This window comes from Mesoplodon bidens (genome assembly GCF_964165515.1).
Source record: "Mesoplodon bidens genome assembly, chromosome: 2".
NCBI lineage: Eukaryota > Metazoa > Chordata > Mammalia > Artiodactyla > Ziphiidae > Mesoplodon > Mesoplodon bidens.
This window is the reverse complement of record NC_138177.1, coordinates 97,246,062-97,263,063: the sequence shown is the minus strand read 5'-3', so window position 1 is coordinate 97,263,063 and position 17,002 is coordinate 97,246,062. Positions and strand designations below refer to the sequence as shown.

At 41.7% G+C, this 17,002-nt stretch overlaps 1 protein-coding gene across 6 annotated transcripts in view; it reads left to right on the top strand.

Annotated features, from left to right (window-relative positions):
- CDC14A (cell division cycle 14A) overlaps positions 1-17,002 on the top strand; it is a 173,665-nt gene that overhangs the window by 109,404 nt on the left and 47,259 nt on the right. For all 6 annotated transcript variants that reach the window (XM_081226310.1, XM_081226309.1, XM_081226313.1 and 3 more), the window contains one exon: positions 10,864-11,002. In XM_081226310.1, the coding sequence (XP_081082436.1) occupies positions 10,864-11,002 (139 nt within the window). The remainder of the gene's footprint in view (positions 1-10,863; positions 11,003-17,002) is intronic.

Genomic DNA, 17,002 nt, shown 5'->3' with positions numbered 1-17,002 from the left:
TTATTCCTGTCATGCCCCTAGGTTATTCATAACCTTTTTTTTTTTTTTAGATTCCATATGTATGCGTTAGCATACGGTATTTGTTTTTCTCTTTCTGACTTACTCCACTCTGTATGACAGACTCTAGGTCCATCCACCTCACTGCAAATAACTCAATTTCATTATTTTTTCTTTATGGCTGAGAAATAGTCCATTGTATATACGTGTCACATCTTCTTTATCCATTCATCTGTCGATGGACACGTAGGTTGCTTCCATGTCCTGGCTATTGTAAAGAGAGCTGCACTGGACATTTCGGTACATGACTGTTTTTGGATTATGGTTTTCTCAGGGTATATGCCGAGTAGTGGGATCACTGGGTCATATGGTAGTTCTATTTTTAGTTTTTTAAGGAACCTCCATACTGTTTTCCATAGTGGTTGTATCAATTTACATTCCCACCAACAGTGCAGGAGGGTTCCCTTTTCACCACACTCTTTCCAGCATTTATTGTTTCTAGATTTTTTGATAATGGCCATTCTGACTGGTGTGAGGTGATACCTCATTGTAGTTTTGATTTGCATTTCTCTAATAATTAGTGATGTTGAGCATTTTTTCATGTGCCTCTTGGCCACCTGTATGTCTTCCTTGGTGAAATGTCTGTTTAGGTCATCTGCCCATTTTTAACTGGATTGTTTGTTTCTTTGATAATGAGCTCCATGAGCTGTTTGTATATTTTGGAGATTAATCCTTTGTTTGTTGTTTCATTTGCAAATATTATTTCCCATTCTGAGGGTTCTCTTTTTGCCTTGTTTATGGTTTCCTTTGCTGTGCAAAAGCTTTTAAGTTTAATTAAGTCCCATTTGTTTATTTTTATTTTTATTTCCGTTACTCTAGGAGGTGGGTCAAAAAAGATCTTCCTGTGGTTTATGTCAAAGAGAGATTTTCCTATGTTTTCCTCTAAGAGTTTTATAGTGTCCGGTCTTACATTTAAGTCTTTAATCCTTTTGGAGTTTATTTTTGTGTATGGTGTTAGGGAGTGTCCTAATTTCATTCTTTTACATGTAGCTGTCCAGTTTTCTCAGCACAACTTATTGAAGAGGATGTCTTTTCTCCATTGTATGTTCTTGCCTCCTTTGTCGTAAATTAAGTGCCCATATGTGCATGGGTTTAACTCTGGGCATTCTATCCTGTACCATTGATCTATATTTCTATTTTTGTGCCAGTACCATACTGCCTTTATTACTGTAGCTTTGTAGTATAGTCTGAAATCAGGGAGCCTGATTCCTCCAACTCTGTTTTTCTTTCTCAAGATTGCTTTGGCTATTCAGGGTCTTTTGTGTTTCCATACTAATTTTAAAATTTTTTGTTCTAATTCTGTGAAGAATGCCATTGGTAGTTTGCTAGGGATTGCACTGAATTTATAGATTGCTTTGGGTAGTATAGTCATTTTCACAATATTGATTCTTCCAATCCAAGAACATGGTATATTTCTCCATCTGTTTACGTCATCTTTGATTTCTTTCATCAGTGTTTTATAGTTTTCTGAGCACAAGTCTTTTGCCTCCTTAGGCAGGTTTATTCCTAGGTATTTTATTCTTTTTGTTGCAGTGGTAAATGGGAGTGTTTCCTTAATTTCTCTTTCTGATTTTTCATTGTTGGTGTATAGGAATGCTAGAGATTTCTGTGCATTACTTTTTTATCCTGCAACCTTATCAAATTCATTGATTAGTGTTGGTAGTTTCCTGGTGGCATCTTTAGGTTTTTCTGTGTATAGTATCATGTCATCTGCAAACAGTGACAGTTTTACTTCTTCTTTTCCAATCTGTATTCCTTTTATGTCTTTTTTTCCCTCTGATTGCTGTGGCTAGGACTTCCAAAACTATGTTGAACAAGAGTGGCGAGAGTGGACATCCTTGCCTTGTCCCTGATCTTAGTGGAAATGCTTTCTGTTTTTCACCATTAAGTATGATGCTTGCTGTGGGTTTGTCATATATAGCCTATATTATGTTGAGGTAGGTTCCCTCTCTGCCCATTTTCTGGAGAGTTTTTATCATAAATGGGTGTTGAATTTTGTCGAAAGCTTCTTCTGCATCTATTGAGATGATCATGTGGTTTTTATTCCTTAATTTGTTAATATGGTGTGTCACATTGATTGATTTGCGTATATTGAAGAATCCTTGCATCCCTGGGATAAATCCCACTTGATCATGGTGTATGATCTTTTTAATGTGCTGTTGGATTCTGTTTGCTAGTATTTTTTTTTACATCTTTATTGGAGTATAATTGCTTTACAATGGTGTGCTAGTTTCTGCTTTATAACAAAGTGAATCAGTTATACATATACATATATTCCCATATCTCTTCCCTCTTGTGTTTCCCTCCCTCCCACCCTCCCTATCCCACCCCTCTAGTCGGTCACAAAGCACCGAGCTGATCTCCCTGTGCTATGTGGCTGCTTCCCACTAGCTATCTATTTTACGTTTGGTAGTGTATATATGTCCATGCCAATCTCTTGCTGTGTCACAGCTTACCCTTCCCCCCTCCCCATATCCTAAAGTCCATTCTCTAGTAGGTCTGTGTCTTTATTCCTGTCTTACCCCTACTTTCTTCATGATATTTTTTTTTCTTAGATTCCATATATATGTATTAGCATATGGTATTTGTCTTTCTCTTTCTGACTTACTTCACTCTGTATGACAGACTCTAGGTCCATCCACCTCATTACAAAGAGCTCAATTTCGTTTCTTTTTATGGCTGAGTAATATTCCATTGTATATATGTGTCACATCTTCTTTATCCATTCATGTGTTGATGGACACTTAGGTTGCTTCCATGTCCTGGCTATTGTAAAGAGAGCTGCATTGGACATTTTGGTACATGACTGTTTTTGAATTATGGTTTTCTCAGGGTATATGCCCAGTAGTGGGATTGCTGGGTCATATGATAGTTCTATTTTTAGTTTTTTAAGGAACCTCCATTCTGTTTTCCATAGTGGCTGTATCAGTTTACATGGCCACAAACAGTGCAAAAGAGTTCCATTTTCTCCACACCCTCTCCAGCATTTATTGTTTGCAGATTTTTTGATGATGGCCATTCTGACCTTGTGAGATGGTATCTCATTGTAGTTTTGATTTGCATTTCTCTAATGATTAATGATGTTGAGCATTCTTTCATGTGTTTGTTGGCAATCTGTATATCTTCTTTAGAGAAATGTCTATTTACGGCTTCTGCCCATTTTTGGATTGGGTTGTTTGTTTTTTTGATATAGAGCTGCATGAGCTGCTTGTAAATTTTGGAGTATAATCCTTTGTCAGTTGCTTCATTTGCAAATATTTTCTCCCATTCTGAGCGTTGTCTTTTGGTCCTGTTTATGGTTTCCTTTGCTGTGCAAAAGCTTTTAAGTTTCATTATGTCCCAATGTTTATTTTTGTTTTTATTTCCATTTCTCTAGGAGGTGGGTCAGAAAGGATCTTGCTGTGATTTATGTCATAGAGTGTTCCGCCTATGTTTTCCTCTAAGAGTTTGATAGTGTCTGGCCTTACATTTAGGTCTTTAATCCATTTTGAGTTTATTTTTGTGTATGGTGTTAGGGAGTGTTCTAATTTCATACTTTTACATGTACCTGTCCAGTTTTCCCAGCACCACTTATTGAAGAGGCTGTCTTTTCTCCACTGTATATTCTTGCCTCCTTTATCAAAGAGAAGGTGACCATATGTGCGTGGGTTTATCTCTGGGCGTTCTATCCTGTTTCATTGATCTATATTTCTGTTTTTGCACCAGTACCATACTGTTTTGATTACTGTAGCTTTGTAGTATAGTCTGAATTCAGGGAGCCTGATTCCTCCAGCTCCATTTTTGTTTCTCAAGATTGCTTTGGCTATTCGGGGTCTTTTGTGTTTCCAGGCAAATTGTGAAATTTTTTGTCCTAGTTCTGTGAAAAATGCCAGTGGTAGTTTGATAGGGATTGCATTGAATCAGTAGATTGCTTTGGGTAGTAGAGTCATTTTCACAATGTTGATTCTTCCACTCCAAAAACATGGTATATCTGTCCATCTGTTTGTATCAGCTTTAATTTCTTTCATCAGTGTCTTATAATTTTCTGCATACAGGTCTTTTGTCTCCTTAGGTAGGTTTATTCCTAGGTATTTTATTCTTTTTGTTGCAGTGGTAAATGGGAGTGTTTTCTTAATTTCACTTTCAGATTTTTCATCATTAGTGCATAGGAATGCAAAAGATTTCTGTGCATTAATTTTGTATCCTGCTACTTTACCAAATTCATTGATTAGCTCTAGTAGTTTTCTGGTAGCATCTTTATGATTCTTTATGTATTGTATCATGTCATCTGCAAACAGTGACAGCTTTACTTCTTCTTTTCCGATTTGGATTCCTTTTATTTCTTTTTCTTCTCTGATTGCTGTGGCTAAAACTTCCAAAACTATGTTGAATAATAGTGGTGAGAGTGGGCAACCTTGTCTTGTTCCTGATCTTAGAAGAAATGGTTTCAGTTTTTCACCATTGAGGATGATGTTGGCTGTGGGTTTGTCATATATGGCCTTTATTATGTTGAGGAAAGTTTCCTCTATGCCTATTTTCTGGAGAGTTTTTTTCATAAATGAGTGTTGAATTTTGTCAAAAGCTTTCTCTGCATGTATTGAGATGATCATATGGTTTTTCTCCTTCAGTTTGTTAATATGGTGTGTTACATTGATTGATTTGCATATATTGAAGAAACCTTGCATTCCTGGGATAAACCCCACTTGATCATCATGTATGATCCTTTTAATGTGCTGTTGGATATTCTGTTTGCTAGTATTTTGTTGAAGATTTTTACATCTATGTTCATCAGTGATATTGGCCTGTAGTTTTCTTTCTTTGTGACATCTGTGTCTGGTTTTGGTATCAGGGTGTTGGTGGCCTCATAGAATGAGTTTGGGAGTGTTCCTCCCTCTGCTATATTTTGGAAGAGTTTGGGAAGGATAGGTGTTAGCTCTTCTCTAAATGTTTCATAGAATTCACCTGTGAACCCATCTGGTCCTGGGCTTTTGTTTGTTGGAAGAGTTTTAATCACAGTTTCTATTTCAGTGCTTGTGATTGGTCTGTTCCCGTTGTTTTTGGTGTCTGTCCCCAGTGGCTAAAGTTGGTTCAGTGGGTTGTGTAGGCTTCCTGGTGGAGGGGACTAGTGCCTGTGTTTTGGTGGATGAGGCTGGATCTTGTCTTTCTGGTGGGCAGGTCTGTGTCTGGTGGTGTGTTTTGGGGGTGTCTGTGGCCTTATGATGATGTTAGGCAGACTATCTGCTAATGGATGGGGTTGTGTTCCTGTCTTGCTAGTTGTTTGGCATAGGGTGTCCAGCACTGTAGCTTGTTGGTCGTTGAGTGGAGCTGGGTGTTGGTGTTGAGATGGAGATCTCTGGGAGATTTTTGCTGTTTTATATTACGTGGAGCTGTGAGGTCTGTTGTGGACCAGTGTCCTGAACTTGGCTCTCCGACCTCAGAGACACAGCCCTGATGTCTGGCTGGAGCACCAAGAGCCTGTCATCCACACGGCTCAGAATAAAAGGGGGAAAAAAGAGAAAGAAAGAAAGAAAGAAGAAGGTAAAGTAAAATAAAGTTATTAAAACAAAAAATAATTATTAAAAAAATTTTAAGTAATAAAAACATAAAAAAAGAAAGTAGAGAGCAACCAAACCAAAAAACAAATCCACCAATGATAACAAGTGCTAAAAACTATACAAAAAAAAAAAAATGGACACACAGAACTGAGGACAAATGGTAAAAACAAAGCTATATAGACAAAATCACAGACAGAAGCATATGCATACACCCTCACAAAAAGAGAAAAAGGGAAAAAAATACATATATCGGGCTTCCCTGGTGGCGCAGTGGTTGAGAGTCCGCCTGCCGATGCAGGGGACACGGGTTCGTGCCCCGGTCTGGGAGGATCCCACATGCCGCGGAGCGGCTGGGCCCGTGAGCCATGGCCGCTGAGCCTGTGCGTCCGGAGCCTGTGCTCCGCAACGGGAGAGGCCACAGCAGTGAGAGGCCCACGTACCGCAAAAAAAAAAAAAAAAAAAAAAAAAATACATATATCATTGCTCCCCAAATCCATCTCCTCAATTTGGGATGATTTGTTGTCTATTCAGGTATTCCACAGATGCAGGGTACATCCAGTTGAATGTGGAGATGAAATCCGCTGCTCCTGAGGCTGCTGGGAGCAATTTCCCTTTCTCTTCTTTGTTCGCACAGCTCCTGGGGTTCAGCTTTGGATTTGGACCTGCCTCTGCGTGTAGGTCGCCTGAGGGCGTCTGTTCTTCACTCAGACAGGATGGCATTAAAGGAGCAGCTGATTCAGGAGCTGTGGCTCACTCAGGCCGGGGGGAGGGAGGGGTACGGAGTGTGGGGCGAGCCTGCGATGTTGCACCGGCCTCAGGCGTGCTGTGCATTCTCCCGGGGAAGTTGTTCCTGGATCATGGGACCCTGGCAGTGGCGGGCTACAAAGGCTTCTTGGAGGGGAGGTGTGGATAGTGACCTGTGCTTGCACACAGGCCTCTTGGCAGCGGCAGCAGCAGCCCCAGCGTCCCACGCCCGTCTCCGGGGTCCGCGCCATTAGCCGCGGCTTGCGCCTGTCTCTGGAGCTCCTTTAAGCGGCGCTCTTAATCCCCTCTCCTCGCGCACCAGGAAACAAAGAGGGAAGAAAAAGTCTCTTGCCTCTTCGGCAGCTCCAGACGTTTCCCCGGACTCCCTCCCGGCTAGCTGTGGCGCATTAACCCCTTCAGGCTGTGTTCACGTCGCCAACCCCAGTCCTTTCCCTGCGCTCTGACCGAAGCCCGAGCCTCAGCTCCCAACCCCGCCCGCCCCAGCGGTTGAGCAGACAAGCCTCTCGGGCTGGTGAGTGCCAGTCGGTCCGCACCGGTCCTCTGTGTGGGAATCTCTCCGCTTTGCCCTCCGCACCCCTGTTGCTGTGCTCTCCTCCATGGTTCTGAAGCTTCCCCCCTCCTCCACCTGCAGTCTCCGCCCGTGAAGGGGCTTCCTAGTGTGTGGAAACCTTTCCTCCTTCACGGCTCCCTCCCACTGGTGCAGGTCCCGTCCCTATCCTTTTGTCTCTGTTTTTTCTTTTTTCTTTTGCCCTACCCATGTATGTGGGGAGTTTCTTGCATTTGGGGAAGTCTGAGGTCTTCTGCCAGCGTTCAGCAGGTGTTCTGTAGGAGTTGTTCCACATGTAGATGTATTTGTGGGGAGGAAGGTGATCTCCACCTCTTCTGCCATCTTGAAGCTCCTCTCCTCATTCTCCTTAAGTATATTCTGCCACTGCCTTCTGGACTGCAGAGTTTCCTCTGAAAAATCGGTTGATAACCTTATGGGGATTCCTTTGTGTGTTATTTTTTGTTTTTCCCTTTCTGCTTTTAATATTTTTTCTTTGAACTTAATTTTTGTTAGTTTGATTAGTATGTGTCTTGGTGTGTTTTTTCTAGGGTTTATCCTGTATGGGACTCTCTGTGCTTCCTGGACTTGGGTGACTATTTCCTTTCCCATATGTTAGGGAAGTTTTCAAATATAATCTCTTCAAGTATTTTCTCAGACCCTTTCTTTTTCTCTTCTTCTTCTGTGACCCCTCTAGTTCAAATGTTGGTGCGTTTAGTGTTGCTCCAGAGGTCTCTGATATTGTCCTCAATTCTTTTCATTCTTTTTTCTTTATTCTGCTCCTTGCAGGTATTTCCATCATTTTGTCTTCCAGCTCACTTATTTGTTCTTCTGCCTCAGTTATTCTGTTATTGATTCCTTCTAGTGTATTTTTCATTTCAGTCATTGTGTTGTTCATCTCTGTTTGTTTGTTCTTTAGTTCTTCTAGATCTTGTTAAACATTTCTTGTAATTTCTCAATTTGTGCCTCCATTCTATTTCCAAGATTCTGGATCATCTTTACTATCATTGCTCTGAATTCTTTTTCAGGTAGATTGCCTATTTTCTCTTCATTTATTTGGTCTTGTAGGTTTTTCCCTTGCTCCTTCATCTGTGACATCCTTTTTTCTGTCTCTTTTTTTTTGTTATGAGTGGGATTGTGTTCCTCTCTTACTGATTGTTTGGCCTGAGGCTTCCAACACTGGAGTTTGTAGGCTATTGTGTAGAGCTAGGTCTTGGTGCTGAGATGAGGAACTTTGTGAGACCTCATTCCAATGAATATTCCCTGCGGTCTGAGGTTCTCTGTTTGTCCAGTGGTTCAGACTCAGAGCTCCCACAGCAGGAGCTTTGGCCTGACCCCCAGCTCATGAACCAAGATCCTGCAAGTTGCATGGGATGGCAAAAAAAAAAAAAAAAGAGAACAATAACAAAGTAAAAAATAAAATTAGATTAGGAAACTGACAGATATGTTAGAAAGAATATAAAAATAAAAATATAGATGAATCAACAACTGGAAGGTACATCAGTACCACAATAGTGAAAAAGAGGAGGAGGGAAAAGAAAAAAAAATAAATGAAGGGGGAAAAGGCCTTGGCTGTGGAGGGCAGGGCCTAAGCAAGGGCAAGGTTTGGGTGGTGGGTAGGGCCAATGCTCAGGACCCACAGGGCTGGAAAAAGCCCTGGGGGCTGTGGGGGGTGGGGCTTAGGCTCAAGGAGCAGAAGGGGCCCAGGTGTGCCCCCCACCCCTGGTCTCAGAGAGCAGGGGGCCTCACCTGGGAGGCCAGCAGGCTTCCTGGGCCTCAGTGGGTGGGGCAGACGCCCTCGTCTCCTCTCCTGCTCCTCCAGTCTGGGAGGGCTCCTCCTGCCTACCTCTCCTGATCTCCCCGGCCTCCCTCCTATGCCCCCAGTGGGGGGGCAGCCTTGGAGTGCAGGGAACCAGCCTAGGAGCTCAGCAGGCTCCCCAGGCCCGAGTGGGCAGGGCAATTGTCCTTCGCACTTCTCCCACTCCTCCCAGATGTCTCCTCCCGCCTGCCTCTCCTGATCTCCCCAGCCTCCTTCTTATGGCCCCAGGACCCACGTGGCCTTGATGGGGCTTTGGAGAGGGGGTACAAGCTTGGGAACTCAGCAGGCTCCCTGGAGGGCCAGGCGATCACCCTCCATTCCTCTCCCGCTCTTCCTGGAGAGTCCCTCCTGCCTGCCTCTCCTGATCTCCCTGGCCTCAGGGGCACCGATCCTGTCTGGCCTCCACTTCTGCCCCCCCCTCAGTCCCCCCACGTCCTACTGGTTCACTTGAGGGTTCCTCCCATCTCCTTGGGCTTCAGAGTCCCCCACTGGCAGCCGGCAGGTGCCCTAATTGTGGGGAGACGCTAACTCCGCGTCTTCCCACACCGCCATCTTCATCCTATCACTTTTGTTTCTCTGGAGAGAGAGAAAAAAAATCACAATTTGTAAAAACACTTTGAAGAACATTTTGATCATGATAGTAACCAATACATCCTTGAAAATCATTTCTAATTATATTAATTTCTCCTACATAACAGAAATTGGGTTCAACATAAGAAATATGTTGACACAAAAGTTTCCAAAAAATGTAAGAGCCTCAAGAAAGGAAACTTGAGCACTTCTGTTGGCTTGGTTCTTAGTGGATTGTGTTCTCTCATAAGGGCCAGGACCATGTCTGTTTTATTCGTCACCTTATCCCCAGCTTCTAGCACAGTACCTGGCAGGTAGTAGCTGCTCCATCAATACCTATTGGCTGAGGAAATAATGAAATCCTGGTCTCTGAAGGAGTTACATAGAGGTTAGGACCACCTGGTGGAGATAGTATTGAAACAGTCATGAGTTAGGCAGCTAATGGGGCCTGATGATGCTTATGGTGTCTTCTTACTTTGATTCTATAATTCCTTATTCTACGATAAAAAACCTCACCATTTAAATAGGCTTAAAAAAATGACCATGATAATATAATCAGTTACACTACTGACTCAGAGTCACACACACAAAGTGTTTTTTTAAAATTAATTAATTAATTATTTTTTTGGTTGCGTTGGGTCTGCTGTGTGTGGGCTTTATCTAGTTGCAGCGAGCGGGGGCCACTCTTTGTTGCAGTGCGCAGGCTTCTTGTTGCGGTGGCTTCCCTTGTTGAAGAGCACAGGCTCTAGGTGCATGGGCTTCAGTAATTGTGGCACGTGGGCTCAGTAGTTGTGGCGCACAGGCTTGGTTGTTCCGTGGCATGTGGGATCTTCCTGGGCCATGGCTTGAACCCATGTTCCCTGCATTGGCAGGTGGATTCTTAACCACTGCGCCACCGGGGAAGTCCACAAACTGTTAACTGAAGGTTCATCTTAGCCTGGGCTGGAGCTAAGGATGGGGAGCATGGGGACACCTGACAGCTGATATTTTTTTTAAGTTAGTTTATATATTTTAAAAAATTTATTTATTTACTTTTGGCTGAACTGGCTCTTTGGTGTGGCGCACGGGCTTCTCTAGTTGCAGTACGTGGGCTTAGTTGCGGCGAAATGTGGGATCTTAGTTCCCCAACCAGGGATCGAACCTGGGTCCCCCTGCATTGGGAGCATGGAATCTTAACCACTGGACTGCCAGGGAAGCCCCTGGCAGCTGATATTTTGCAAGTGCTTGTCTGGAACCAGTATTGCCTTAACAATGTTCACAATGACAGTCATTCTCAAAGGCTCTCGGGGGTTGAACTCTCCATAGTTTTCAAGATCCTTGCTCTGATTTATATATATATATTTACATATGTTTATTTTGATCATATGATCTATTTTTAAAAAATTTCTTGAGTTAGAATTATCTTTCAACCGCCTCCCCCCCGATCATGAAGAAGTATTACATTATTGCCTGGGTTTAAAAATCTTGTATTATATTTGAAACCATAGCAACTTCTGGACAGGGTTTAATTTCAGTGTTTTTGTGGGTGCATTTGCTGTATTTTGTATTTCATGTTGTGTTTCCCTCTCTTACAGCTGGTCTTGGAAGAACAGGGACCTTGATAGCCTGTTATGTCATGAAACACTACAGGTTTACACACGCGGAAATAATTGCTTGGATCAGAATATGCCGGCCCGGCTCTATTATAGGACCCCAGCAGCACTTCCTGGAAGAGTGAGTATAGTGTCTTCATTATCACATGATGTTCTTGTTCCTGATTATTTCTGCTGCTTGTTCCCTGGTTGTGGACTATGTCAAGCCCGTGGTTGTGAAATGGCTGCATTGTTAGAGAAGGCTGTACCTCTAATGGAACGTTGTTGATTTGACAGCTAATGCATTCTAACTTTGTACCTTTTATATTTCTTAGATCAGGTGAGAGTGAGAAGAAAATCACAGAGCCATCTCTGCCTACCTTTTTTCTGTCATTTTCTATGTGTGATCTGGCTACAGTGCAATTTTCTTATGTCAGCCCACTTGGCACTTTTCATTCTTTTTTTTTGTTTGCACATCTAAAAGCAGAATGAGAAAAAACACACTACAGAGGTCAGTCCGGGATTTCGATGACATTGCCGCTCCTCTGGCAACTAACTAAGCTGTTCGTGTAGCTGCAACTTATGAGTTACCAAGGAAGAAATAAAGAAGACTGGGTTTTAGTCCTGGCTATACCACTAACTAGCTTTATGACCATTATTTAGAAGAATACTTATAAATTCCTTCTTTCATCTGTTCACGTACTCATTCATTAACTATTTGTCAAACCCCAGCCCGCAAGGTGGAGAGGTTTAACCTATTAGAGTACAATCCTTTCTGATTTCCCCTTAAAATTTCAGAAATTACCATTAATTTACCCATTAAGAAAATGAAGAGATGAAATTAGCACTAGCTGATTTAGGTCCAGCTCTAAAATCAATTGGTGATGTCTTATACTGAAATTTCATTTTTTTCTTTTTATTCTGGTGTGGATCTATAGGGAATAGCATTCTTTTCCAGATAATTCCTTTCCCATTTAAATCATTTTATGTCAGTGAGAAACAAATGATCATGAATTTCATAGAAAGATGCTGTAAGCAAGCTTTAAGCATCTGAAATGGATAAAAGGATTTGAGTCTACTGAGCAGTTACTTTAGTTGCCAATCCCAGAGGGAATAAGTGACAGGGAAAGACATGCTGAAACATGTGCAGTTATACCTTAGCTTAAAAGAATGAGGTGGAAGTGTAATGAATACACAAGGAAAAAGTACCCAAGAACAGGATCATTAAGAAGACAAGTTCCTAGGTTTTTGGCCTGTGTGATACAAATAAAATAATTATATCATTTTAGAGCTTTCTTCTTGTCAGATTCTCTGCCAGTGATTTCCATTATTTTGCATTATGTGTGCCTACAACATGGGACTTTGTGCTGTGTATCTGCCAGGGGCTTGTTGTACTAATTACTTACTAAAGTTGAACAAATGGCCTTAGTGTTAGAAAACAAAAAAACATTCCTAAACCTGGATCTTTAAGCCATCTCTTAAAATCATTGTTTGGAAGAATGTTCATTCATTAGGTACCTACCGAATACTCACCTTGCCCCTGGCTCTCTGCTAGGTATAGTTCACAAGGTGAGGAGATTTTCCTGAGAACACCACTGGTCAAATTCATAGATGTCAAAATCCTAGATGTCTCAGGCCACCAGATGCCACAACCCTCCCACTTCATGCCTGCATACTCCTCCTTCCTACTCCCTACCCTGCCTTCTCTCTCTGCCATGTCTCAAAATAATAACAGAAGAAATTAGGGTTATGAGGCAAAGGCATTCTAAGTTGAAGAGTTTTTCATTTATAGATACTTAAGCGGCAAAACTTAGGTTATTTACTTAGGTGTGAGTCAGTACTGTAGTTTTCTACTATCTGTGAATCTGAGGTGCAGGAATGACTTCCTTATAGAACGAGATATTAAAATCAGTTATTACTAATGTTTAGGTCAGAACTTTCCTGAAGGCAGGTTCTCGATCTGAGGCACTATACCTTCTATATTTTGTAGTATTTCCTATAGGGCCATTTCTATGGAGAAATGTCTGCATTACTCATGGGCTTTCACAGGCTTTTTTGATTGCCTCCTTCTAGGTATCGGTTTATGGCCTAATTTACTTTATGCCTCTAAGTGGCACCAGAGGTAGTATTTTGCTTTACTTAACTGTGTGCACTTATTTTGTTTTCTCCTTCTCTCCTATTTTCCTTTTTTAAGACTATGTCTTTTGCAAATATTTTCTCCCATTCTGAGGGCTGTCTTTTCATGCTTTGCGATGACCTAGAGGGGTGGGATAAGGAGGGTGGGAGGGAGGCTCAAGAGGGAGGGGATATGGGGACATATGTATGCATATGGCTGATTTGTTGTACAACAGAAACTAACACAGTATTGTGAAGCAATTATACTCCAATAAAGATTAAGAAAAACCCAACTCACTAAAAAAAAAAAGAGACTATGTCTTGATGTACCTCATGGCAGAAGACATACTTTACCGTGTTAGTGACATTCATTCTATCAACAGATGTATGTTAGGTGCACACTCTCTGCCAGGCAATGCTCCTGATCCTGGGGCTGCAATAGTGAATGCAACAGATGAGGTCTTTTCCTCCCAGGGTGTCAGTATTTCTAGTGGAAGGAGCACACAATAAACAAGTGTATAAGTTTATATACAAGATGATTTCTGACAGGGACATGACAATAGAGACCAGCAGCAGGGGAGGGGGATGACTGTTGGGGGAAAGCCGTTCTGGTTGGTGTGAAATAGTATCTTAATTTGTATTTTCCTGATGACTCATGATCTTGAACACCTTTTATATATGTATCTCCTTTGTGAGGTGTTTGGCCCAAGTCTTTGCCCAGTAAAAATTTTTTTCTGTGGTAGTTCTTTATCTTTTAATTAAAAATATTTGTTGAAGTTAATATAAAACCATTATTTTTCACAGTACTATATACAGAGCTGATGTTGTTATTCTACAAATTATTTAATATTAGGGAAAGCAGCTAAGGTTGTATCTGGCAGCTTTACAAGAGCACTTTTGCTTTTCAGTGAGTTTTTTTTTTTAAATTGAGGCATGATTGACATATAACATTATATTAGTTTCAGGTGTACAACATAATGATTCAATATTTGTATATATATTTTAGATATGAGTTCTTTGTCAGATGTATGTGCTGTATGTTTTTTTTTTTTTTTTTTTTTTTGCGGTACGCGGGCCTCTCACTGTTGTGGCCTCTCCCGTTGCGGAGCACAGGCTCTGGACGCACAGGCTCAGCGGCCATGGCTCGTGGGCCCAGCCGCTCCGTGGCATGTGGGATGTTCCTGGACCGGGGCACGAACCCATGTCCCCTGCATTGGCAGGCGGACTCTCAACCACTGCGCCACCAGGGAAGCCCTGCTGTATGTTTTTTAATGAGCAAAATTAAAAATTTTGCTGAAACTGATTTTTAAAAATTAACTTCTTATCCTGCAACCTTACTATTTTCATTCATTAGTTCTGGTAATTTTTTTTTCCTTTTTTCTCGTTGCTAAGATTTCCATTACAGTGTTAGTTAGAAGTGGTGAAAATGGACATCCTTATCTTGTTCTCAGTCTTAGGGGGAAGGCATTCAGTCTTTCATCATTAAGTATGATGTTAGCTGTGGGGTTTTCATAGATGACCTTTATCTGAATGAGGAAATTACCATCTCTTTTTAGTTTGAGAATTTTTATTAATAATGGGTATTGAATTTTGTCAGTTTTTTTCTACATTTATCAAGATAATCATAATCTTCTAATGTGAATTACATTGATTTTTGAATGTGGAGCTATGATGTGCATGATGTGCTATTATTTTTTCATATGGCTGGATTTGATATGCTAATATTTGTTAAGGATTTCTGTGTCTGTATTCATGAAGGACATTGGTATGTAATTTTCTTTTCTTGTAATACTTTGGTTAAGTTTTGGTATCAGGGTTATGCTGACTTCATAAAACAAGTTATGAAGCATTTCCTTTTCTATTTTCTACAAAGAATCTATGTATAAGACAATATTGGATTTGAGGGGCTGGGATGGGAAATTAGGGGATGAGAGAGTCATTTGGAAATAATGCCTGGTTGATGCTGGATTACCTGGAAGGGTTGATCGTCTGGTGTGACAAAGGTAGACCAGGATGTGAGCCATGATGGGTTTTGTTCTGAAAAGATTTTAGAGCCAGGTGGGTCATCAGTAGAGGCCAGAGGGTACGAGCCCTCTGATGATTTTCTCCCCAACAACTTCTGGGGTATGGTAACCAAGGGGATGAGGGACCACTTGCTTAGGTGGGTAGCAGAGAAGCATGAGGTACCAAGGTAGTCTCCGCTTCTCTGCAGAGTGGTGCTGTGGTCTGCTGGAGGAGGTGCTGGGTCCCAGGAAGCCTGGGAGGCTCTGGTGGTCAAGCACTTCTGTTCAGTTCCTTCCCTGACTTTTTCAAACCATCCTGCTGGGAAAGATTATTTAACATGCCTTTCTCTAACCATTCCAACATGACCTCAAGCCTTCTTCCAAGCTACATTTTATGCCAATAATGATTTTTCTCTTACCTTTCTCATGTTGCTCCTATTAGCTGATAAAAGTTTACTTCCTCTATTACATATAAACCGTAAGAAGAGAGGGAAAGGGTTCATTTATGGTTCTACTTTCTTTTAACAAGCTCCTAATGATAAAACTTTAAAATACTTTTCCGTCTTGAACATTACTGTTAGAATTTTCTGTTGGTTTTAAGTTTTTTTCAGTGGTCTTTAATATACCTGTCCATATCATTCTTGTCCCAGATTGCAGGGATGCCTCATTTTCTCCCTCATTTCCTTCCTTCCTTCCTTCAACAACTATTTGTTGAAAGCCACTGGTAGGCAGTGTTCTTTGCACCTGGGAAGCTGCAATGAAAGAGTAATTTCTGACCTATAGAGATGGAAGAAAAAGAAAGAGGAGGAGGAGAGGGGGAAGGGTGAGGGGAGGAAGAAGAAGGTGGGGGAGGGTTGATTGGTTGTGTGGTTAATAAACAAATGCATAAATTATATAGTTTCTCTACCATGATTGGTGTGATGCAGAAAAATGAAGCACAGAAGAATAGGGGAAGGAAGAGAAGGCAGTTTTAAATAGCGTGGTAGTGGTGGGGCTCGTTGAAGACTTTTGAGCAAAGATCTCGAAGAACTGATAGAATAAATCGTGGGTGTTTTGGAGAAGAGGGTTTTCCTCTGAGGGAACAACTGCTGAGGCTCTGAGTGGGAATGTGCCTGAGGCCACCATGGCTGATGGGGAGAGCAAGGGAGATGAGGCCAAGAGGAAAAAGGTCAGTTCAGGCATACTTCTAGGCCTTTGTAGGAGTTTGGTTTTTCTTTGCATGAGATGAAAACTCAGCAGAGGGTTTTGAGCAGAGGAGTGAAGTGATCCAACTATAATACACACACACACACACACACACACTTTTTTTTTTTTTTTTTTGTGGCATGCGGGCCTCTCACTGTTGTGGCCTCTCCCGTTGCGGAGCACAGGCTCCAGATGCACAGGCTCAGCGGCCATGGCTCACGGGCCCAGCCGCTCCACGGCATGTGGGATCTTCCCGGACCGGGGCACGAACCCGTGTCCCCTGCATCGGCAGGCGGACTCTCAACCACTGTGCCACCAGGGAAGCCCCACACACTTTTTTAATTAAAATTTTAATTTTGGGATAATTGTAGATTAACATGAATTTGTAAGAAATGACAGAAAGAACTCTTGTGTACCCTTTACCCACTTTCTCCTAATGCTACCATCTAGCAAAACTAGTATAATATCACAATCAGGATATTGACATTGATACACTTAAGATATAACATTTCCATCACTGCAAGAATCCCTCACATTGCCTTTTTATAGCTACTCTCACTTCCTCCCTGCCCACATCCCCTCCTTGACTCCTGACAGCTGCCAATCTGTCCTTCCTTTATATATTTTGTCATTTCAAGAGTGTTATATATATGGAATTATAGAGCATGTAACCTTTCGGGCTTGGTGTTTTTCACTCAGTATAATTCTCTGGAGATTCCTCCAGGGTGTTGCATGTAGCAATAATTGTTCCTTTTTGTGGCTGAGTAGCATTCCAATGTATGAATATACTGCTGTTTGTTAACCATTCACCTGCTGAAGGACAGCTGAACTGTTTCCAG